This window comes from Chelonia mydas, chromosome 3 (assembly GCF_015237465.2).
Source record: "Chelonia mydas isolate rCheMyd1 chromosome 3, rCheMyd1.pri.v2, whole genome shotgun sequence".
Taxonomy (NCBI): Eukaryota; Metazoa; Chordata; order Testudines; family Cheloniidae; genus Chelonia; species Chelonia mydas.
The window spans coordinates 134,899,933-134,923,933 of NC_057851.1; the positions used below are offsets into that span (position 1 = coordinate 134,899,933).

At 41.3% G+C, this 24,001-nt stretch overlaps 1 protein-coding gene across 8 annotated transcripts in view; it reads right to left on the minus strand.

Moving 5' to 3' along the window:
- PLD5 (phospholipase D family member 5) overlaps positions 1-24,001 on the minus strand; it is a 270,448-nt gene that overhangs the window by 102,558 nt on the left and 143,889 nt on the right. For all 8 annotated transcript variants that reach the window (XR_006289726.1, XM_043543331.1, XM_043543332.1 and 5 more), the window contains 2 exons: positions 21,582-21,750; positions 7,471-7,585 (listed from right to left, as the gene is read on the minus strand). Coding sequence is in view for 7 of the 8 variants with exons in the window: in XM_043543331.1 (XP_043399266.1) it covers positions 7,471-7,585; positions 21,582-21,750 (284 nt within the window). In the remaining variant the exon portion in view is untranslated. The remainder of the gene's footprint in view (positions 1-7,470; positions 7,586-21,581; positions 21,751-24,001) is intronic.

Here is a 24,001-nt window from a genome sequence, read left to right on the forward strand (position 1 = left end):
GTAATAAGCTACTAATAGAAAGCAAAAAAGGTACAGAAAAGAAGTATTTATACAAATGGTGGGCCAAATTCTGGCCCTGATACAGGCGTAGCTCACAGAGGAAAAACTCATGCTGGGGATATATGCTCATGGGCACGAGAAACAAGGGGGATAAATTCTGATTCCACAGAAGCTAATGATCCTGGATTTCAACCCAGGACTTTGTATAATGTAAGGTTTTGAAGTAACTGTATAATGAGTTATTGTTCATCTAGTAACAACTTAGGCAATATTTGCCAGAGATATGTTTAAGGTTATTTACCCTTTCATTTGATGAATGAACATTTGTAATTAAAACCCCTTGATTTGACTTCTGGTGTCTGCTGAACTTGGATTAATAATTGATAGAGCTACGATTTGTCATGGAGGCCATGGGAGTTATGGAGCCGCCCCGGATGGCTGGGGCGCCCCAGAGCATGGAGCTGCCCCAAGGGGCTGGGGGGCCCCAGAGTACAGAGCCCCACCATGGGCAGTGTGGGAACCCTGCAGCTCTGAGCCAGGAGGCCCCTGGGTGGTGTGGGGAGCCTGTAGTTCCTTATTCTGTCAGGCATATTTTTAGTAAAAGTCACGGATAGGTCACGGGCTTCCATGAGTTTTTCTTTATTACCCGTGACCTGTCCGTGACTTTTACTAAAACTATGCGTGACAAAATCTTAGTCTTAATCATTGACAACTGTCCTGTATCTTCTGACTTTAAAGGAGGTAGAACATGGAGGGAAGAAACTGAGCACTAAATCAAAGCTGAGGGAATTGAATAATCTCCTCATCGAAACTGGCATAGGCTGCTGTGGGCATAGGGACAGCATAAGGGTGTTAAGACATGTTTAAAAAGATGGCTGTCCAAACCCATCTCTGGTATAACTCTCCTGAAGTCAACTGAATTACACCAGAATGGATCTGGCCAAGCAAAGTACTTGTTCTCTCTCCATGATGCTCCTCCCACATATTAAGAACACAGCTGCTACTAAAAGCTATAGCTCAGAGAGACAAAGCCAGGCCTGGTGTGAAGAGCCAGTGCTAGGCCCTCTGCACCACTTTTGCCTTGCATAGAAGCTATACAGGGGGGATGACTGGCTGTGCAACTGAATAGGACACTTATGGCCTCCCTTCCCTTTGCCCCCCATCCCACCCCACACCTCCAAGTGCAGAAGAAATGCCCTCCACTCTGACTTATGTGAGGATGGCATAGAAGGTCACTTGTGTGGGGCAACAAGATTGTGGGGGACTGGGAATAGGCCACAGATCTATTTCATGTGGATCCAGAAGCCTTGGTATCCAACACAATCAGCCTGGAGGAGCTGCATGGAAGCTTAGCATCCTGGCCCTGAGTTGTGATGAGAGAGAATTTCACCTCCCCAGTCACCCAGCACTCCACTTGCAGAAATGCTGAATGCTTAGGGCTCATGCCAGTGGAGTGAATTTGGCCCAGAATCCTCATTTCTCCCCCGCTCTCTCTTTGGCAACTGGACAAAATCCACCTGACAGTGAAAGAGGAGTCTGTGATGTCAGGCATTTTCATAAGCATCAGAGCCAACTGGAAGCTCATTTCACTTCATGGCCCTGCACTTCTCCAAGCCACATCACACCTGGGTTCTCTAGGTCTCTAGACAATCACAATAAATGAGTTGAGTCCAAATGGCTTTGATTCTCTCTATTGGGACTCGTCAATAATGGATTTTTCTCCACTCTCCCAATGATATTTGTTGGATCAGGAGTTGAACTAATAAGAGCTAACACCTATGCTTAGGACCTAATTTATAGACATGCTGAGCACTCAGCTGCAAATGAAGTCAATGGGAGCTGTGCTTTGAATATATAAAGTGCTATAAAAATGCTGTACTATGAAAAATCAGTGTCTCAAGCCTGGTACTGTCATTTTTGGCCTTAATTTTATGTGCCTCAGTTTCCAACTTGTACAATGTGGATAATAGTACTTGCCCACCTCACACGGAAGCTGTGAAGATGAATTCATTAACATTTGTGAAGCACTCAGCACCAACAGTGATAAGCACCATAGAAATGCCCAGAAGGAAATTAATTATCTATTCTGTGTGGGATTTGGATGATGTGTGGTAAATAAAGCCTGGGGCCACACATTGAATGATTAAGATAAAAAGAAATATTACACATTTCCCAAAGAAAGAATGCCCATTGAGGGAGTGCTGCCCATTCTGTGCACTGGGGGCTTGATTCTCCTCTCACTCAAGTCAATGGAAAAACTCCCATTAACTTCAGTGGTGCAAGATCAAGCCCAGAGTGAAGAAGTCGTCCTGTGGAAAAGATAGTATGTAATCTTCTCATTAAAGACTGTATCCTAGTGCACATGCACAAAAAGGCTGAATGAAGGTTGCACAAAGAACCTTAATTGTGACATTTCCGAACTTTTGAGAGCTTAACTTTGCAACCCAAACAACATTCTTTTAACATAGATTTATTAATGTAATTTATATTGCCATAGCACCCACAGACCCTAATCAGAATCAGAACAGCAAGAAGGCACGGACCTTCTTCCAAGGAGTTTGCAGTCCGGGAAGCCAAGTAACACACAAAGGGTTGGGGGAGAGAAATTAAACAGTTTTATTCTGTCTCCCTCTCAGTCAGTTCGGTTCTGCTCTCCCATTCATGTATTCTCTACTTCTTGTTGCCCAATCAATTAAATTCTGTCCCCAGATTCCATCTCTTCCTCCCCTTCCCAACATCATATGTTTACTTCTGAGGCCCAGGCAGCTCATTCCCAAAATTCCCCTTAGCTGGCAGGGATTCAGATAGATATGAGGGAAGGCTCCTGCGCTGGGTGGGTGGGGGTCCACACTGGGACTCCTGCTGGCTAAAGCTGCCGGGGTTGGTCGAGGGCTCAGCAAAGCCACCCCCACAGTGATTCACACCTCTCCCCATTACTGAACAGGAAGAGTCCTGGCAGCTTCCTACTGTTCAGCACCTCTCCCTGCTTCTCATGAGTCCCTGCTGAAGGAGCAGAGTGAACCCTCAATGACAGCAGCACTATTGTAGATGGCTGGGAGGCCCTGGCTGCAGCACCTTCAACTGCTTTCAGGCAGCACATCAGCAGGTATGTGCTGGGACTGGAGGCAGAGTGGCCCTCTTCTGACCCCAGGCACCAGCCAGCATAACATGGGAGAATGGGGGTGCACTGAGTGCCCAGACCACAGGAAGAGAACACACAGCTCTCCCCTTATTTTCCTCTGTACATCTGTTGTCTCCTATATTTGTCAACATGCCTGCACCTGCTTTGTCCATGTCTCTGGCTAGAAATATCTCCCTGAACCTATCTCACTGTCTGCCTGTAAAGAGACATGGCCCCTATTTTTTATAATTTTCTTTGAACTTTTTTCTATCCTGTTTTAGATGTGAGCTATTGACAGACAAACATTCATCTGTTACAGTTCTGTTAGAAACTTATAATCTGGCTGTCTGGACAACTCTGATAAACACTAAAACTTTTTGTATGACCTACATACACACCATCATAAATAAGCCATTTAACATCTGGTAACAATCCACATTCGTTCCAACATTTAGCAGCACTACTGTGGGAAGATTTTTTGAAAAACAAATCTGATTGCAGTAGTTATCAAATATGCAACAGTAAAACTATAAAACATATTTTCCAAACCATCCGAACTAAAAACTGATCAGTGCTGCATCTCAAATATTACAGGAGGACAAAGCTACCCCTTTTTATATTCTGATGGAGTCTTACAAAATTTTCTCCCTGAATGTCAAAAGAATGTCAATCCTCTGAAAGGAAAAATGTTCCTTCTATCTAAAAAAACCTAAAAACTGATCTTGCCTTTTGACAAGAGACTAAAGCATTATCCAAGGAAGATGAAAAACTCAGGAAGTGATGGGTGTTGGATGTATTTAACGTTTTATATCTCACCAAACAAGAGGGGTATTTATTATTATAAATAAAAAAAAGTACCATCTGCCATGCAGTGTTCTTCCTTAGACACAAAAGGCAGAGTTCTTATACTGGCTGGGAAAACAACAATAGACCAAATTATACTTTACTTATACATATGTTCCAAATGAACAATCACAGATCTTTTTAAAGAGTCAAATCTGACTGATTTCTAGGGATGCAGCTGGCCAGAGTATCACAAGAGGAGATTCTAGTAATTCCTTTAGACAGACCTGGCAGGGTAAATGGCAGAGAAAAAAATGAAATGCCTCTCAAAGCAAGTAGCTAAGGTAGCACTAGGAGATAATCACACCTGTGTCTGCAGAACATTCATTCATTTAATATTTATATATTTTCTCCCATTCACTGTGCTTTTGTTAAAAGCATTAGAGCACTGGAGAAATTTCTCTTTCTGCTCATGTACCAATTAGCTTCTAGTTGACAAGAGCAAGTAGTACATACAGAATTGTATGGACCATAAATCGCCTGTTCATACAAGATCTTTTAATTTCAACAAGGCAATAAAAATCACCATAACTGATTAATGGCACACTAGAAACTAACCTACATCTTCTCTGGTAGCCAGCAGAAGCGTTAATTAGGTGGAAATGATTTCCCTAGCTTCCAGGAGATAAAATTTAGCCCAGACACAAGTGAAAGAGCTGTATGGCCAATTAGCACATTTGGAAAACATCCACAGACTGATTCCGTAATCAAGACATTCCCCAGAGATATTGAAACTTAGCAGAAATAAACAAACCAAACATGGAATAAGAAAAACAACAAGATTTCATTATGAGAAATCCAACTCCACCTTAGTATGTCTTGGAAAAGGACAGAAAAAAACTTGACATGTCCTCCTTCCTCAATTACAACACTCCAAACACAGGACTGTAGTCTGATACACCAAAATGATCAGATACAAGTGACTTCCTTGGATTCTATGAGAATCGTTATAATTTAGAACAGTCAACTGATATATCCATAAACTCATTAGAATACTTTAAAATTTCCTTTACCAGAAACCTGAGCGAGACAAAGGAAACTGAAGCTAGCAAAATTATAAAATCCTTAGACTTAGGAAGGGCTTGCAGCCCTGATGAGATTGCAACAGAGTTTGATGAAATCCTTACTGCAAATTCCCCTCCTTGCTGAAGTTTTTAATTGTTTGTTTAAAGCATACAGTTCCAGTTTTGATGTTAAATTCTAATATCAGCTGGTGCCTCAAAGAGAATAAACCACCAGAAGAATGTTCTCACTGCAGACTCCATTTATTCCTTCAAAATTAAATATCATAGGATCATCTACCAAATGGTCATGGTGGAGTCTCCATCACAGGCAATTTTTAAATCAAGATTGGATGTTTTTCTAGCAGATATGCTTTATCAAACAAGCATTAGTGTGGAGCACTTCTATAGCCTACGTGACACAGGAGGTCAGAGTAGATGATCACAGTGGTGCCTTGTGGCTTTGGAATCTATGCATCTATTCCTCCACACTGCTGGTGGATGTATGGCAACGAGGCACTCAGCAACATCATTGGCAGTGGCCATATCCCCAAATCCAAACTTTTTGTAACTCAAACAAATGTAATTATAAAAATCACAGATCTAGATATAACTCTAGATTCTTCAGCCTACTTACTAGGGGCCTTCCTGCAAATATCCTCTGGTGGGGCAACATAGAGAAACCTGTTCTTGGCTAATTATGAAAAAAAATTAAATGCAAATGTACAGATCCCATCTCTATAACTGGTTGGCTTGAAAGACTCTGGGACATTCTAACCATGGAGAAATGAACCCGTTCTCTCAAAGGGTATGTCTACACTTTGAGCTTGGGGTGCTATTCCCAGCTCAAGAAGACATACCTGCAATAGCTTTGATTGAGCTAGTGTGCTAAAAATAGGGTGTAGTGACCACACCCAGAGCAGCAGGACAGGCTAACTTTCCCAAATATATGCCTAGCATCTTGGATGGGTATGAGCCGAGGTGGCTAGCCCCTCTTGCCACTTGAGCTACTGTGCTATGCTCTGATACAACATAGGGCCCTTTTTTCAATCTCTGAGAAGAGAAACCCCATTGATTCACTAGCTGCAAACCTATTTTAGAAAATGTCTGTCTCGCTCTGGTTGACATCCAGATTCTTCTCATAGTCATAATGGAATAAATAACACCTTTGCACTACAACAGAAATAACCAATTGCTGATATGGGCAGAATGGTAATGTGATCGAAAGTGATCTCTTTTAGCAAAGCAAGAATTTCATTAATATTTCTCTTGTTCCATATCTAATTATCAGATTAAAAGAAACTTCATAAAATACAAATTAACAGTTTTCATTTGGAAAAAGATTCTTCACTTCTTTTCTTAAGCAAGTATGTAATATTGCTGTGCTCTGTTAGACACAGGGATAGTCTTAAGTACAAGCTTAAAGTTAAACATATGTTTAAGCACTTTGCTAAATTAGTGCCTTGAACACCTGCTGATTTCTGCATTTCAGAGGTGGATGATAGGATTCATATAGAGAGTTTGCTTTTAAATTTAAAATTATACCTGAAATTAAAAAAAAACCCACCACTTCTAGCAGATTTTTTACATCACTGTTCTACTTTTGCTTCAAGTAACACCTAAGATTACCAAAACTGAAAGAGATTTAAAACATTCTCTATTTTTCCAGTTTGTTTATTTGTACATTTGACATTTTCTATCTAGTCAGTTTCATTGTTTTTCATGACTAGTCAGCAAGCTGCCCCTGCTTGGTTAGTTAGAACATTTTTTAAAAATACAAAACTGTGATTGTGAAAGCTCAAAGGTCAGCAGGGTCTCAGAGACAGGTGTAGTACCTGAAGCTACATTTGACTTTCATTTTTGAAATTGGCTAGATTTCAGACAGGACAGTGTACATTTCAGTTTCTAAAGAGCTTTACAATACTTCACAATGAAATGCATGATGTATATGTGAGAGATCATTGTAACATACATTGCAGTTAAAAAAATCAGATAACAAAACAGTCGCTCATTATAGAACAGGTTGCATCTTGCCATCAATTGCCTGGGGAACCCCCACTGAAGTCACTGGGGTTTTCCATAGAAATTGATGGCAGGATTTGGCAAAAGTTACGTCAATACCATTGACATGTTATTTTATTTGTTTCACTGTTCCTCAGAAGAGAAGAATATCTCATCCCAGAGTGCAATAATTCTTTCAGGTTGCATTGCCTACCATTAGTATGGTTGCGATGACTTAAAATTGTAATCACATGGCCACCTTTTTACCACTTACAAACTGCAAATATCTGCTCCATCTAAAGTGATAAAAGAGTTTTTGGAAGATGAATGAAAACTCTGAGCCAAGGTAAGCTGAAGAATTGTAGGGTATCACCATTGAACAAATAGGTTTAGATTTACACATATTTCATTTGTGTCTATGAAGCAACAGCATTTTAAGTGAAAGAAAAGAGTTATCCTAATATAGCAGTCAATGGTATAATAACGTAAAGACCTTGGTCTTACCCTTTGCTTTCAAGTCGTTTAATACCTTTGATTCGGAGGGCAGTATATCACTCACTAGTTTTATCTCAATATTTCGAGACGCCAGTTCTAGCAATTTTTCAAAAAGACGCTGGCCCTGGGAAGAATGGTAAAGGAAAGCAAGGTTAATAAAACAAAGAACTGTTCAAATTACACAGCAATAAACAAAAGACACATATAAAAGCAAAATTATATTGGACAGTAACTGGAGTAAACAGGAGTTAGTCCACAACTACGCTGAAAGCTGCCGAAAGACTGTCTCAACCCCTTTCTTGAAAAACCATTTTGAAGATCAAATTTGCCTCTCACTTATTCCAGATTGTGGTCAGTGGTGTTGCACAAGTGTAACTGATCAAATTTGGCCCTCAGTTCTTAATACTGCATTAACAGTTTAGTATTTAATTTCCTTGGTTTAAATAAAACAGAGACAAATGATTTATTTTGTACTGAACAATTAGGGAGGTAGTCCAGGAGTAGTACTAAGAGGGTTCAGTTGGGCACTGGTTTGTCTTTCTGCTGTTCTTGAATATATACAGTTAAACTGGTAATGAAAGTGGCAAATTGTGCATGCTTAAGTGTATCTTGTTCAAACATTCATACCTTTTCTATTTCAGCCACATTTTGAAGATTTTGCAAAGAGTGAATTTCTCACTGAAGACAAGATACATGTTATGTCTGATCTTTCAAATCAAAGCTATTTTGGAATCCAATAGGTTTTTTAAAAAATGCATTTTTAAATACTTATATAATTGTAAAAGCTAAAAGGGATTTTGGCTAAACTTTAAAAAAGGGAATAATTGGACTGAGACCAAGCATGAAATATTTAAATCCAAACAAAATATGCAGCTAAATTATAAATATCTAAAACGAAGAGTCCAGAATATAATGTCCAGCTCACTATTGACTATGGTATGCTACCACAATATAATGAGGATTTGTGTTTAATTGCTACTATTTTAGCTCATTAAATACAGATGCTATAAGTGATTAGAAGAACATAAAATAAAAAGTATGCAGAAGTCATGCTTTTATTCAACTGACTTAGCCAGGGTCTACCCCCAAAATACACATACGTATTTCCCAGGAAAGTTAGTGGGAGATGTGCATGAACATCCCGGAGTAAAATCTAGCACAAAAACTTAGAAGAAAAAAAATAAGCAAGTTTTCAAGAATCATATCATATTAACCTGCAAACAAACCATTCTATACAACGCCAGCAAGAGAAAAACATGTACAGAACCACGCCAATCAGGTCTCGGCACAAAACGTGCACCCTTCCCAAGTACATTGATCACATTAAAGCCTTAATAGGGACCATGCCAGGAAAATTATCCATGCAAAAAATAGTATGTGATCATGTGATTAAATATCCTAGTGCATATGCACAAAGGGATGGAATTAAGGTTGCATAGGCAAGCTAAATTCTGGCGTTTCCTAACTTTGCTTGACTCTGCAACCTAAATAATGTTGTTTTAACATAGCTAAGGCTCCACTCAAACCCCTTCCTGTCCCTCCCCACCTGCACAGGAGTGAGTAGCAACCCCCAGAAGCTGCTCTCCCTCCCACACACATCTGTGGTATAAATAGTCTGCACAAGGAAGTAAGGGTGCATCTTCCATCCCTTTATTCCACTGTGTGGACAGGAAAGGCAGCTCACTATTGAGTCCCATGTCATTGTATACTTAGCCTAAGTGAAGTACAGGACGTCTCTTAACCTGTCTGCAATCCGGCTCCACTTCTAACCATTCATTTTCAATGTGCTATATATACATAAAGACAAAATAAGAACAGCAAGCTTTTTAAAAACAAGTTGAAATGCTTCCTCCAAATTATAGGGAAGCCACAGGGCTGCTATTACAGTAAACAATTGTTTATTTTTTACTTGCGTTACATTCAAAACCACCACCCAGCTCCTGTCTCAGTACAGAGCTCACAGAAACTCTATGAAACAATTGGGCTCTGCTGCTATGAATGCACCAGAGCATCTTAAATGGATAAAGTCCCCCCACTGAAATAGCTTCTAATGGGGCTGCCCAGTTCATCTCTTTTCCAGGGCAGAAGTCACTGACCATTTAGATGTAATAGGAGACTCAGAAAACATTTTCAGTCAAATTACAAATTGCTCACTATAATCCTGTTCTGCCTTTCCTAAGATCACTAGATGGCCCTACACACAATATCCCACTCTCCTTATTCCCTAAGGACTAATGGCATAGGCACCAACTCTGTGGGTGCTCCGGGGCTGGAGCACACACCGGCAGCCCGACGAATCAGCTCCTCCCCCACTCCTCCTTGTGTGTCCCGCCTGCCGGCAGGCCCCCACCAATGAGCTCCTCCCCCTCCCCCAGAACCTCACACCCACTGCAATCAGCTGTTCATCAGTGTGCAGGCGGCGCCCGGGGAGAGGCAGAGCAATGGCATAGTGAGCTCAGGAGAGAGGGCAGAACGGGGTGGGAAGAGGCAAAGCAAGGGTGGGGCTTTGAGGGAATCATAGAATATCAGAGTTGGAAGGGACCTCTGGAGGTCATCTAGTCCAACCCCCTGCTCAAAGCAGGACCAATCCCCAACTAAATCATCCCAGCCAGGGCTTTGTCAAGCCTGACCTTAAAAACTTCTAAGGAAGGGGATTCCATCACCTCCCTAGGTAACGCATTCCAGTGTTTCACCACCCTCCTAGTGAAAAAGTTTTTCCTAATATCCAACCTAAATCTCCCCCACTGCAACTTGAGACCATTACTCCTTGTCCTGTCATCTGCTATCACTGAGAATAGTCTAGATTCATCCTCTTTGGATCCACCTTTCAGGTAGTTAAAAGCACCTATCAAATCCCCCCTCATTCTTCTCTTCCGTAGACTAAACAATCCCAGTTCCCTCAGCCTCTCCTCATAAGTCATGTGTTCCAGACCCCTAATCATTTTTGTTGCCCTTTGCTGGACTCTCTCCAATTTCTCCACATCCTTCTTGTAGTGTGGGGCCCAAAACTGGACACAGTACTCCAGATGAGGCCTCACCAATGTCGAATAGAGGGGAACGATCACGTCCCTCGATCTGCTGGCAGGGATGAAGTGGGGGCAGAACGGGGGTCAAGCATCCCCAGGGAAATGATGAAGCTGGCGCCTGTGACTAAAGGCATGATCCAACTCCCACTGAAGACCTTAGGGGCTCAAAGATGTTTGAGATTGTACTTCAGTAGCCTGACCGATGGCTGCTGGTGCACAGCGAAAGCAGGCAATCTACTCTGAAAATCCTGAGCCATATTTTTACTATCAAAAGACACACAATGGTATAACCCTAGAAAAAACAGTTTTCTGTGTCCAAATACAGTGTTTGTATTCTTAAATTGTAAAACATTGAAAATCTCAATATAGAAAATGTTAAATAAAAACCAAAAACATTTAATAAAACAGCCAAGATCATATGAAGGCCATGTAGTGGCTAGAGAGAGTGGTAACATGTGTACTCTATGAGTAAGAGCGCTGAGAATTGTTGGAGATATACAAATGAAAAGATTTGCCTTTTTCCTATTTGTCACTGCATGGTCTATGCTCTTGGCAGGTGCTCAAACCCACGCTATGCTGAATTTAGACTCTGAAAACAACTATGAAAAACACCTAACTTTTTGTATTTAAAGCCTCTTACATCCCGTACTAGTAACTAGGGGAAATGTTACAAATATTTCCTAATACAACCCAGGATTAAGTCTCTTAAATGATGCACTGTATTGGTTAAACTATCCTGCTTTCTTTCCATTTAATATTCCGGACCCAGCTGGTAATGTTTCTTGATATGTTTATTTGTAATTTTACTGTTATTGTTCTCTGCAAAAGGACAAGGGAGATGATCTGAAGAGTTTTGTCACTGCTGTCAGCAGCCTTGAAATGTTTCTATCAAATAAGAGTCCTCATGCTGTAACTCAGAGATTGGTGAGACAACACCAGACTGCTGTGTGACTACACAAGAGTCTCCAATATCATTTCATACATAGTCAGCTTATGAGATCTGAGAAGAAATGAGGTACCAGACCAAGTACCATGAAATTGCAGCATGCTATTATGTAACCTTTATCAAACCATTCCTCTTAGGAAGCTGGCTATATTCTCTTGCATTTTGCACAATCTATTGCAAAACCCCCCTGAAAAAGGCAAAGTATGATGTAACAAAGTATGTTTCACATGAATAAACTGTCATTCTCTGGACAGTTTTGGATCTAAATTACCAGTGATCCACAATGTCAATCCCAGCTATAAATGCCCCAGCAAATGGGTGCATTAAAAGCATCACTGAATTGAAAAATAAAAGTCAAGAAATGAAGCCAATTTCTTCACTCTCACCAGATGACCTGACTTTAGACTGGCTGATTTCCATTGCTGCTGTTATCTTTATAAGCATGCATGTCTCATTCAAAATAAAACAGGGGAAGTGCAAGAACAGAGAACTACATTTATTACAGACGTACAGTAAACTGAATTATTTCTCCCTTCAATAACTTGGGTACCTAAAGTTTTGACAGTGCTTCACAGTTTTCTCTCCGTGAAAAAGCAGAGAGTATAATTCATGCTATTTTTATTCATTTATTGCATTAGTACTTTTAATACTTGTCTAATGGCCAACCCTCTGGGTACATTTACAGCTATCAAGCATAATAAATATATCATAACACACTGGCAGCAGCGGATAGGAAAAAAAATTCCTAAATTCAGCAACCAATGCTTATTGTAAAACAGAGACACTTCCAATCTTCCAGCCGACCTTCCAAGACAAAGGTGTGAGCATCACTTTCTTGTATCTTCAGCTGGAGCTCAGAAATGTCTCCCCCAACCTGTCAATGGGGGCCAGGTGCTGGGCTGTTGATCAGATAAGCAGAGGAAAGACAACCCCTCAGAGTAAGAAGTAGGGGAGGGGCAAACTTGGCTACTCTGTGGCCTGTCCCAGAATGCTGCCTGGGTGGGAAAGAGAACAGGGAGGAGAAGAACATCTCTCCTGCCCCTATCCTTGCTTGATGTGAAGACCGGAGGGCATGCACTAGCCATTTTGGTGAGGTTGCTACCTTGCACTATAATGGAGGTATAGTTTGACCTGTGTGTCCAAAAAGCTGTGGGTCTGAGTGACTCATCAACATTTTTAGGATCAGAAAGGAATTTTTTCTCCAGGGCAAGACCAACAAGGAGTCTGGTGGGATTTTCTGCCCTCTTTGCAGCACCCTGGAGGCCCAGTTTTAGGTTAAGAAGAGTAAGGACAGGATTTTAAAGCTATACATTTGTGAGCAAGTTTGAAATTCTGTCACAACCTGCAGAGAGTGTCCAGTGTGGATGAGAAGCTCAAAGGGGTAAGCATGCGACCTAGGACAGGACTAGTGGATCCTGTTAGCTTGAAGGAATAAGAGGAGACCTCACATTGTTGCAGACTGAGCCACCCATCATGTGTACCCTTATTCCCTCTCAGCTGCATCAGTGTAACTTCTACTCCTGGGGGAAATCTGCACCAAAAAATTAAAAATTCTGTGCACAATATTTTCAAATTCTGCAACATTCTGTATATTTTGTCAAAATAACACAATATAATCACAGTTTCAATTAGTTTTTTTTAATAAACGACCAAAAGTATCAGCAAGTATGTCTAACAATACAGACAACAAAAAAGATTCAGAAAACGTTTTTTTGACACAGATTTCTTATTAGGCATATTAATATAGTACTCTTGAGTAATAATTAATTTAAACTACAATACAGAACCATATTTCCTGCAGTCCCCAGAAGCAGTGCAGAGTCAGGGGTAATGGAAGAGCTGAGGGAGAGGGAAATAATTGCTGGGAAGGAGCCTGGGTGTGAACTTGGAGGATTGTTGGGTACGGGTGGGAAAAGTATGGAACAGGGTGTTTTTATGGGGGAGCGTTGACTGTTAGGGAGCTTCCCCCATGCAGACCCTGGCTGACTGCTAGCCTCTCCCATTCAGTCAGGCACGTGTCCCTCTAACCCCACTCAGACACCACCCCACATCCATGTGTCTTGCACCCCCTCCCCATCCATCTCTGTGCCCCCACCCAGCCACTCTCCTGTCCCTATATGACCTTGCACACACACCCCGTCCCTGTGTGTCTCTGTGCCCTGACTCAGCCACCCCCCTGTCCCTATGTAGCTCTGCACCCCCTCCCACATCACCATGTGGCCCTGCACCTCCCCTCCCCCCAGTGACCCTGTGCCTCCACTCCCATTCAGCCCCTGCACCAGTCTGTCCTCCCCCACTAGCCCTCTGAGTCCCTGTCTGACCCGCCCCCCCAAGCACCCACACTGTCTCCTCCCCATTGCCCATCTCCCGACCTGGCCTGACAGGTGCTGTGAAGAAGGCACTACAGGCTCTCTCTTCCCTTGCTGGCTTGGAGCAGCTGCTGTGGTCTATTGCCACAGCACCCTCTGAGGGACAAAAGACAGAACTGCAGCAATTTTTCCACAGAAGCTTTTTTTCTGCGCAAAAAATTAAAAATATGCCTGATTCATTAATTATGCACACATGCAGTGGCACAGAACGCCCCTAGGAATAAGCTTTGTCAATGTAGCACTGTAGTGTAGACTTGCTCTGAGAAAGTCGCAGACATTTTTTGCAGTCTTTAGTGGAAGTAATCACTCACTGTTATAAACCTGTCAGCAGGCCGAAATAAATAAATAAATAGAGCTGAACATTATGAAAAATACATTTACTTTTGCTTATTTAAACTTTGCATTGAGAGAGAGGGAACAAACCTGCATGCCTCCAATCCCTCACCTTACCTACTCTGCTAATGACAACCATAGCTGTAATTTTTGCTTTACATCTGAATGCATCACAGTGAATTAACTTGATGCTCAACTCCCAATTTTTCAGTTTGCTATTTTTGTTCTCTGTTTGGGAGTTGTTAGGCTCTGCTGGTTCAGTAGTAAATGACATGTTGAATTTTTTCAGATTAAAATGGTTTTGCTTTTTTTCTTTTAAATTCATGCACATACCAATAACTGTAAACATCTAAGACATTTTCTATTCAAATTCATCTGCTTGGGTTTCAAATATCTTAGAAAATAAAATGTAAATAAAATTTACATTGTAGACTGTCTTGCTGTTTTGACATGTACTGAGTTTATTATATTCCAATGTTTATATGTATTCTTAAAGGATGAGTGGGGAGTAAATTGTGCCTTTGGCTTCCCACCTCAGTTTTTCACTTACTTAATCAACACATAAATGCACATTTTAGGGCAGCATGAGGTTCTATTTGTTTTTAGGAAAGAATGGAATTATACAGAGTCCTATTGAAGGTTATAAACTTCCTGTTTGAGAAGGAGAATCCAGTTCATGACTGAAAATACTGGCCATCCAAAGCACCATATTTTGTTTGTTTAGAATACTGGTCGTTGTCTGTTATGCAGTAAATGGAATTTTGACTATGTAGTGTGAACAGGACTAGAAAGAAAGAGAATGGTTTGTGACAGTGTAATATGGTGGATTCCTTACAACTGAAATAGTTTCCCCATTTTTCATTTTTCACCTGATTCCCTGTCATTTTACTGAACAGCCTGTTTCCCCCCAAAGACTCAGATAGCGTAAAGTAAGCACTAGAAGAAGATGTGCACTCTACTTATTAGGGTCTGAAATATCTTAGTTCATCAGGGTGAGTTCGTTCAAAAATATATCCTAGTAGTCTATCCAGAGACAGGCTCTTATATGCTCAGTGTTTGATGATGTAGCATAATGAGGAATGCATTTTTGTCCCTTTCTCCATTAGACAAGAACTCTTGTTATTTTGGAAGATTTTGATATCATAGGTCTGGAGCAGTCAGAGAAGGAAAGTACAGGAGTAAGATGAGACATGGCCCTTTTTTTTCCCGCACGTAAATTCTGTCCACCTACTTAGACTGAAAAAATAATCTAATAACTTGTTCCTCTATCTGATTGCCAGGTAATAATTAGAAGACCTAGCTTTGACATAGTACTTTTCATGAGTAAGTGTCAAATAATTGTACATCATTATCCCCATTTTACAGATGGAAAACTGAGGAACAGAGTGAGGAAATGACTTGGCCAACGTCACCCAGAATGCCAGAAGCAGAGCTAGGAATAGTCCCAGTCTTTCTACTCAGTTGCTATGTGATTCCTAAGTGTTCCTCCCCACTCCTGCACATTTTGTTGTAGGGGAATGGGAATAATGGTGGTAGTTTGAAATGTTTAGCAGCTAACAGGGCCAGTGAGAGAAATCTCATCCATGGTTTATGTCAGTTTAATTACATGGTGGTTACAGTAATTTAAATCATGAGAGAGAAAACTGGTGTGTCTCACTTCTTCTCCACCATTTCCCACAACATGTAGCCCCCATCAACATTTCCAGATCCTCCTCCCCTTCCCATCTCATTAAACCAAACTTCACCATTGTAGAACCCATTAACATATAAGAAACTGCTCCTTGCTCTCTCCTGCTCTATGCCACTGAATTCACATGTCACAGGCAGCAGTTTATTGGACGGTCACACACTACCTTGGTTATTTAGCCAGAGTCGTACACGGAGCTAGGCTCCTCACTCCAACTAACCACCTCCAGTTGGTACTCTTGACCCTGCTTCAACCAGACTTTTCCAGCCATACCCCAAGGTCCACCTAGTCTACATTCCTCCTAAGAAGCCCCCCACTCCACCCTACACACATACACTTTGGCCAGTTCCCACCCCACACAGGGGTGATGTGTACCTTAATTTTAACTTTTTGGATTTCAGATGATTAAATTTGCATTGCCTGTGTGTCTCCCTCTCCTGCCTGCCCAACCCAGCTCACATGGAGGGGCAGGAAGAGGGGCCCAAAGACATCCCAAGAGAAGTAGAGTCCTCCAGAACATACATGGAGCAGGATGATTTCTGTGTAAAGTAGAAAGGTTTTCTTTCCCACTGCCACTGCAGGTGTGTCCAAAATCATAGCTGACTTGATACCTATCTTTGGGATAATGATTAACTAATTGGTTATTGTTTAATAAAGAATACTTCATTAACCACCAGATGTGTAAACCCAACAAGTTCTGTGGCTGGCAGTCTGGCCAAAGAAGACATGCAAACAGAATGTTATATACACACACACACATGCAGTACTTCAATTTTACATGAGAGTTTTACCTTTTTTCCTTTTCCTACTTGCCATATTTTACAGGTTACGAGTATAGTGGGTGGGTCTTGTTTTTAGCTCTACCTTTATTTACTAAGGCCATGTCCACCCTAGAGACCTTACAGTGGCACAGCTGTACCGATGCAGCTATGCCACTGTAACATCTCACATGTAGCCACTCTATGCCAATGGGAGAGAGCTCTCCCGTCAGCATAATTAACCCACCCCCAATGAGCAGCAGTAGCTATGTCAGTGGGAGAGTCTCCAACTGACATGGCGCTTCTGTCAGGGTAACTTATGGCACTCAGGAGTGTGTTTTTTCACACCCCTAAGTGACATAAGTTATACCGACAAAAGTGCTAGTATAGACATAGCTTAATTTACCTTTTACAGTTACATCAGCCATAGAATTTGCTTGAAAATATGATGAACCTTATAAATCATTGCTATATTACTAAACTACTACATTAAATACCCCTAAACAAAAGCAAATAGTGGTTATTAGTTTTGTTTTAAAATACATTATCTAAATTTTAGAAAAAAAGATTGTAACATGGCTTTATAGGCAACCAATTTAATTTTAAGCCAAATGTATGTTAAAAGCAATTTGCTTTTTCAGTTTCTTTTTTTTACATACAGACAAAACTGCTAGGGAAGTTACTTCCCTTTTAGTCTACAGCAACATATTGGCTGCTGGCCAAAGACTTCTAATGACTTTTGACTGGTTTCTGTAAGTTGTTTGTTTCTTTTAAATATAGATTAACCGGGAATTACAAATTAAGAGCACAAACTTAATATCTTTAATGTTATAATTACTTGATAAATTATTAAGATGAAAAGATACTTAATGGAATCTTTTAAAAGGAAATTTATTTCACCCATATACTTTGCATAATTGTTTCTACCTTTATTACAGCTGGCAGTCCTCCCCCACTGGGTTATAAAATACATAGTTACAAGGCCTCTAAGACCTGTGATTAACTAAGCTTCCATTATTTTCTTATACGTGGAGATTACTTCTTTTGAGACTCCCATTCACTTGACCATTCCTTTACTTGATTTTTAAGCTTCCTACAATCAGCTTTTTGGAATTCCCCCTTGTCTTGCAAAGATGACCCTACTAAATATTACTGACACCTTAAAGGAGTGAAGCCAAACAAAGTTATAATTAATAGAGCCCACCTCCAGGGCTCTTCAATACTCTTACGAAAGTATAACTTTCATATCCTTATTTGCTCTCTTATTCAACTGGTTATTTTTATACAAAATTCCTTTAAAATCCTCCACAATTCACTACAGGGACTGTCATTTCCTCCCTTCTCTATCCACTGCCAGGAAGCATTTGTGATGCTTTCGTCCCTTTCAGCTACTAGTGGCCAGAAATCCTTCAGATCACAATGAGCTGGTAATGTATAACCACCACTTGGGGTGTTGTGACCGAGGTGTCCCACAGAGCTTCCCTTAATCTTCTGTCAGGGCATAGTCCAGAGAAGTCTTATATTTCAGGGACCCTCTGGTCTGTAAATGACTGCGGGGTCCCAACACTCCCGTTTATTCAGTTAATATCTGGTACTACTATTCGTATATCACAATATCTACCCATTAACATCTGTACATTTAAAACAAAAATAATTCTCTTCTTGCGAAATTGCAAAATGACCAGTCCATTACAATTCACTTCTTTTTCACAGAAGACCTCTCCCCCAAACTCCTTTCTTGAGGAATTCCAACCTGTGTTTATCTTCTTGAGAAACAAGAGGGCACTCACATCCATTCTCTTATTTCTTATCTTTTATTTCCTTTATGGGCTCATAGTTTCACAATGACAAAAGAAAAAGCGATAGAACTACACAAGAATAAAACAGGAACTGAGAAGTGGAAGTGACATTCCAGGTTGATTATACAGCTGTGGCAGTTTGCCCTGCTCAGAGTCAGACTATGACAAGGATTTTATTCCCAGGCTAGCACCAAGGATGGTCTTGACCTATCTCTGTCTCACTACAGGGTGGTCTTCTTCTCTATGTGCTCTTTCTGGTGCCATCTGGGGTGCTAAATCTGTAATTTAACTGATGGATTTGTGTATTGATTAATCTCTTAGACTGCAGAGGTCAATAAGGGTTCAGTCTCCTGAGTGGTTACAAAATCAGGAAGCAGGTTTCAGAGTAACAGCCGTGTTAGTCTGTATTCGTAAAAAGAAAAAAGAAAAGGAGTACTTGTGGCACCTTAGCGACTAACCAGTTTATTTGAGCATGAGCTTTCATGAGCTACAGCTCACTTCATCGGATGCATAGCATATCGTGGAAACTGCAGAAGACATTATATACACACAGAGACCATGAAACAAAACTTCCTCCCACCCCACTCTCCTGCTGGTAACAGCTTATCTAAAGTGATCATCAAGTAGGGCCATTTCCAGCACGAATCCAGGTTTTCTCACCCTTCCCCCCCCCCCCCCACACACACACACAAACTCACTCTCCTGCTGGTAATAGCCCATCCCTCTTTGAAACCTCTCTTTATAATGCGCATGATAATCAAGGTGGGTCATTTCCAGCACTAATCCAGGTTTTCTCACCCCCCCCCACCCGTTCATCATTAGAATGAGACACCCGAGATGCACACAAGCAACAATTACAATTGATCACAAGTTCCTTTATTAACAAATACACTAAGCAAATAAACAATCCCACAACACTGAAGTACAACAGCAGATATAGAGAATGAGTGCAAAGCGGTTAGCCCTGTGACTGCCATCATTCATATCTCCTGCTGGGGAAACCTGGAGTGTCAGTCATTATCTTCCTCTTCCTCCTCACCAGAGGGTGTTATCCCAAGGCACACAGGCTCAGATACAGCTTTTATAATGTGTTATGCTGACACGCACTGGGGTTTGTACATATTTATGAAGGCTTCAACTCCTTTTCCTTATCTATACTTTCACAGCCCACTAAGTTTGGAGTGGCCACTTTTATAGACTAACTTGTTAGTTCCTCTTAGGCTTGTTAACATTTATGTCATTCCGTCATCATAACAACTTGTTGTTAACACATTGCTGACATCCTATGTTTGGAAAAATCCCAAAAATACTATATCAGGCTTTAACTGATACATCGCAATATATATTTCCTAAATATCAGCACATCTATTCCTTTGACTGTTTCATCTCATAACATAGGCTGACATGAGTAACTGATGAGTCACCCTATCTTTAGGCCTGAGACCTTGACTGGCTAAGCTAAATATCTTACAGGCCTGAGGCTTGCAAGTCCTTAATTATAACATTAATAGTGATATTTCACCTCTATATCCTAAATATACCCGATATCTTTTACTATTGGCTACAACCCTCCCTAACTACCCAACTTCCTCTGCCATCACTCACATTCTCCAATCCCTCCCAGCCTCGCCCCTCCAACTCCCCTAATCCCTATCCCCTCCCCCTTACCTGAGACCTGCAAGTCCTCTCCCACCCATTCCATTCATCCCCTCCCCATAATACCCTATCCCTCACTACAGGCCCAAAACTCTCTCCCCCATTCCCACTTAATCACACCTTCCCTCCCCAGTGAACATTCACATATGTAATTTGTTAGCTTTTCAGAAATAATGTCAGCACCTTCTGAATATGCTTTCGTACTCAGATTTCTTTAAAAAAAAAAAAAAAAGCCACACCACACAACAATTTGACAGTGACAGATTTTTTCTAAATGTTTACAGTTCCTTCTCAGATTTCTGCCCAGGTGGATTTCAAAGTTGCTAGAATCTGTGAACTTGATAAAAAAAATTTGGGGGGGGGGTCCGGGGGGGGAATCTCAGGAACCCCTTGTTCAGATAACCCCACATTTGTATAATTAACCCTACCCTACAATCTCATAAGGCATAGCAGAGTCGGGTTGTCCCTGCCCCCTCAGATCCTGGCACACAGAGTGGTGAATGTGTGGCTGAGCAGCACACCCTGTCCCTATTCTCCCCCAGTCTCCTGTTACTCACCCCGGTATCCCCTCCCATTCCCCCATCTCCGTCACCTGATCCCCCAACCCCCCTCCCCTATTCCTACCTGCTTTTCCACCCCAGCCACCCTCTCTTCACATTGAGCATTTGTTTGTGTTGTTTATTTTCTTTTCACAAAATAATTTCAGCACATTGTGAAATATTATGCTGTACTCAGATTACAGTTCCTCAAAATACAAATTGCCCTTTGATGGGGCAGATTGGAGCAATATGCCTGTTGGTTCCCACCCCGGACCTGGGTTGGATTTGAACTGGAAGTAGTACTCAGATTTAATGACCATTAAATTCCCTCAGAGCCACACATGTCCAGGGATGGAGAGGTAGTTTTCCAGATAGTTAGCCTCTCTCTGTGCATGAGTCTTAGAACTGTTTGGCATGTGCCTACCTGCAAAAGAAACAATTTTTCAAACAACATTTTAATTTGATTTCTCGCAAAAAGCTGGTGAGTGCTATACACTCTCTTGGGGGTAACCTGTGAGGGACGGAGATCCATGTGCAATGATGTGAACCCTGGTTTGACCTTTATCTGTCTGAGTAAGTGTTGCCAAAACAAGTCAACTTTAAGCAAAGCTGGGAGATTTCAGGGAGCTGTATCTTGGGAATCTCTTGGTCAAATGGCCCCACATTTGGATCACTGTCCCTTCCCTGAACCCCCAATGAAGCACACCAAATTTCAAGGCAACCCAAGGAACCTTATGGATTTTAGAGCACTGAGAATGGTTGAGCTTTACACATAAAGCTGGTTTTAACCTTAACTATAGCAGAGATCCTACTCTGCTGCTCTGCTATAATAGACTGCATAATTAGGAAGTATTTCCCCCCCCCCCCCCCCCCCCCCCGCCATCCCAATATTCAGCCAAACAGCTCTGTTAAGCCACAGCTCCATAGCTCAACAAAGAAAGAACATGAGCAGCAAGATACAAAACTAGATTCTGAACAGAGGGGTGACAGTTTAGACTAAAACATACCTGGCAGGCAGATGGATGACTGTGATGGAGGTCCCATTGGGAAGATACTATGTCAACAGACTTTTCAGCCATATTAAGCAAATTCATCCAGCCTTGGAAAAGAGACAAGTGGAATGGTGCACTGTCTGAATAGTTTATACCTTCAGGAATGTTTTCCACAAGAGCAACCCTAAGAAGAGACAAAAAAAAAAAAAAAAGACATTTAATAAAGCCACTTTTTACAAAGTCTCCCACTTTGTAAAAGTATTGTTAGTTTGGGGGACTATTTATTGGGCCCATGATTTAGGGCCTGATCCTCACACATGCTCTAAAATCTACAACTCTCAGTGAAGTCACTAAAGTCTGTCTAAACTGCAGCTGGGAGCCTGTTTCCAAGCACCGGTAGACTGACGCACACTAGCGCCTCTTGAGTTAGCATGGTAAAAATAGCAGTGTAGCCAGCAGTTCAGGTGGCAGCTTGTGTTATTTGCCTGAGCGTGCACCCAGAGAGTCTGGACAGGTTTGTATTCAGGTGGCTAGCCCATGGTACCCCTGGCTTCACTGCTATATTTAATGCACTAGCTCAAGCGGAGCTAGCATATGTTTGTCTAGCCACACTGGGAAGCAGTGTAAACATACCCTAAGAATTTCCAGTGCTTAGCACTTCTCAGGATCATGTTTTCTATCCCCATACAATAAACATGGATGTGAACAATTTTTAATGCTATATAATGAATGAGGTTCCTGAAGCCCAGCAATCTCTTTCATGCAGAACGAGCTATTTAACCCTTAACACAATAAGGATGAGTACATTCATCCTGAGGATATTAATAAACTAAACTGGTCTCCTATCTCCTTTTTAGCCCACCACCAGTACCATCTCCCCTCCCCACATACCCTCCCTCTTACTTGAGCAACACTTCCCTTAAGAGCCCCCCTGCTCCATGTGGAAGAGACACACTCCCTAGCACCCTTACAGCTGTTTTTTTTAAGCATGGAACAGCCTCTAGGCTCAGATTAGCAAGCCTCCACTCCCAGTTTCTGCTCTGAGCCACCCACCCTGCTTCTGTTTACCTACATGATGCAGTGATCAGGAACCATCAGCAAAGGAAGGCAGGGGATACAGCTATTTCATCCTGTACCTTTTCCCCTTTTTGCATCTACTTTTAGGAAAGCTCCTTAACATTGTTTTCTATATCTTGCTTAACATTTGCAAGTTACATATGTTTCAATGTATCCAAAAGTATAGAAATCACTGCTCTAAACAATTGTTCAAGATAGGTCGCTGTCTGTCAGGAAGGAGAGGCAATTCATGCAGCATACTGCTTCACTGCTTGACTTCCTCAAATTGAAAACTTTAGCAAAATTATAAGGCCCTACTTTCCAACAAAAATCAGTTTGTTTGAAACAAACAGGTCCACTTATGTTCTCAGATACACAGTTGTGTTTTTGTATTGGGAAGCAAAAGATATGAAAGTAGCTGGCTAAGCCCTCTTGATAGAAATCCTAATATAATCAATTCCTGCCAATTCCGACTCTTTCCAATAAACACACATACCCTCATTTTTTGTCTTTGGTCCAAATCGTGACCCTAACAGCATCCCAGTGCAAGAGGACAAGGGGCTCACTGGTATCTGATAGCGAGTTTCAGATGGCTTGAGCAGTTCAGTGTACCTAACTCACTCATGTCATAACTGTATCTAAAAGGTGTCATGTAAGATATCAATAGAAAGTTAACATATTAATTGTTAATATTATTGCAAGATATAATGTACAAAGGACAAATTCAAAATTACAAACATATTGGAAATTAGGTTAGTAAAGCGTGCCTGCCAGGCGGGGCTAAAGTTACCCCACCCTAGACAAAGGAACGGGGGTCTACCACCTTAAAGGTATCTCCAAGATATTAAGCAACAATGGGAATTCAATTTACATCGAAGGAAAACAAAACTATCAAGCCAACAAAGGGAGGAGACAACCACTCAGCATCACAGCAATGGGAAGAGATTGCAGGAAAGAGTAATTTGCATTTTAGCAAACATCAGCAGGGGAAGAAAACAGCATGGAACATCCTTTACCAGGCGACTCCATGTTGCCTTCCTCACAGCTTGAATGAGCTTTATCTTGTGGGGAGCAGCTAATCTTCAGTGAACCTTTAAAAGGGATTCTTCTGGACTATAAAAGAAAGGGGGTAAGAATCCCCCAAGTGATCTTTCATCGAAAGACAACAAAGGAACTGAGCACTTTGGACTTTAGCAGAGATCCTGATCAGAGGTGTGGTCAGCCACCTTGCTGGAATGTAGTGTGATGAGACTCTGACCTTGAACCAGAACTGAAGTTTTGTTAAGTCAGTCTCTAGAAATTGTTTTTCATTTTTAATTGCTTGTAACCACTTCTAACAATATTCTTTATATCTGAACTCACGCAAAATCCTACTAATA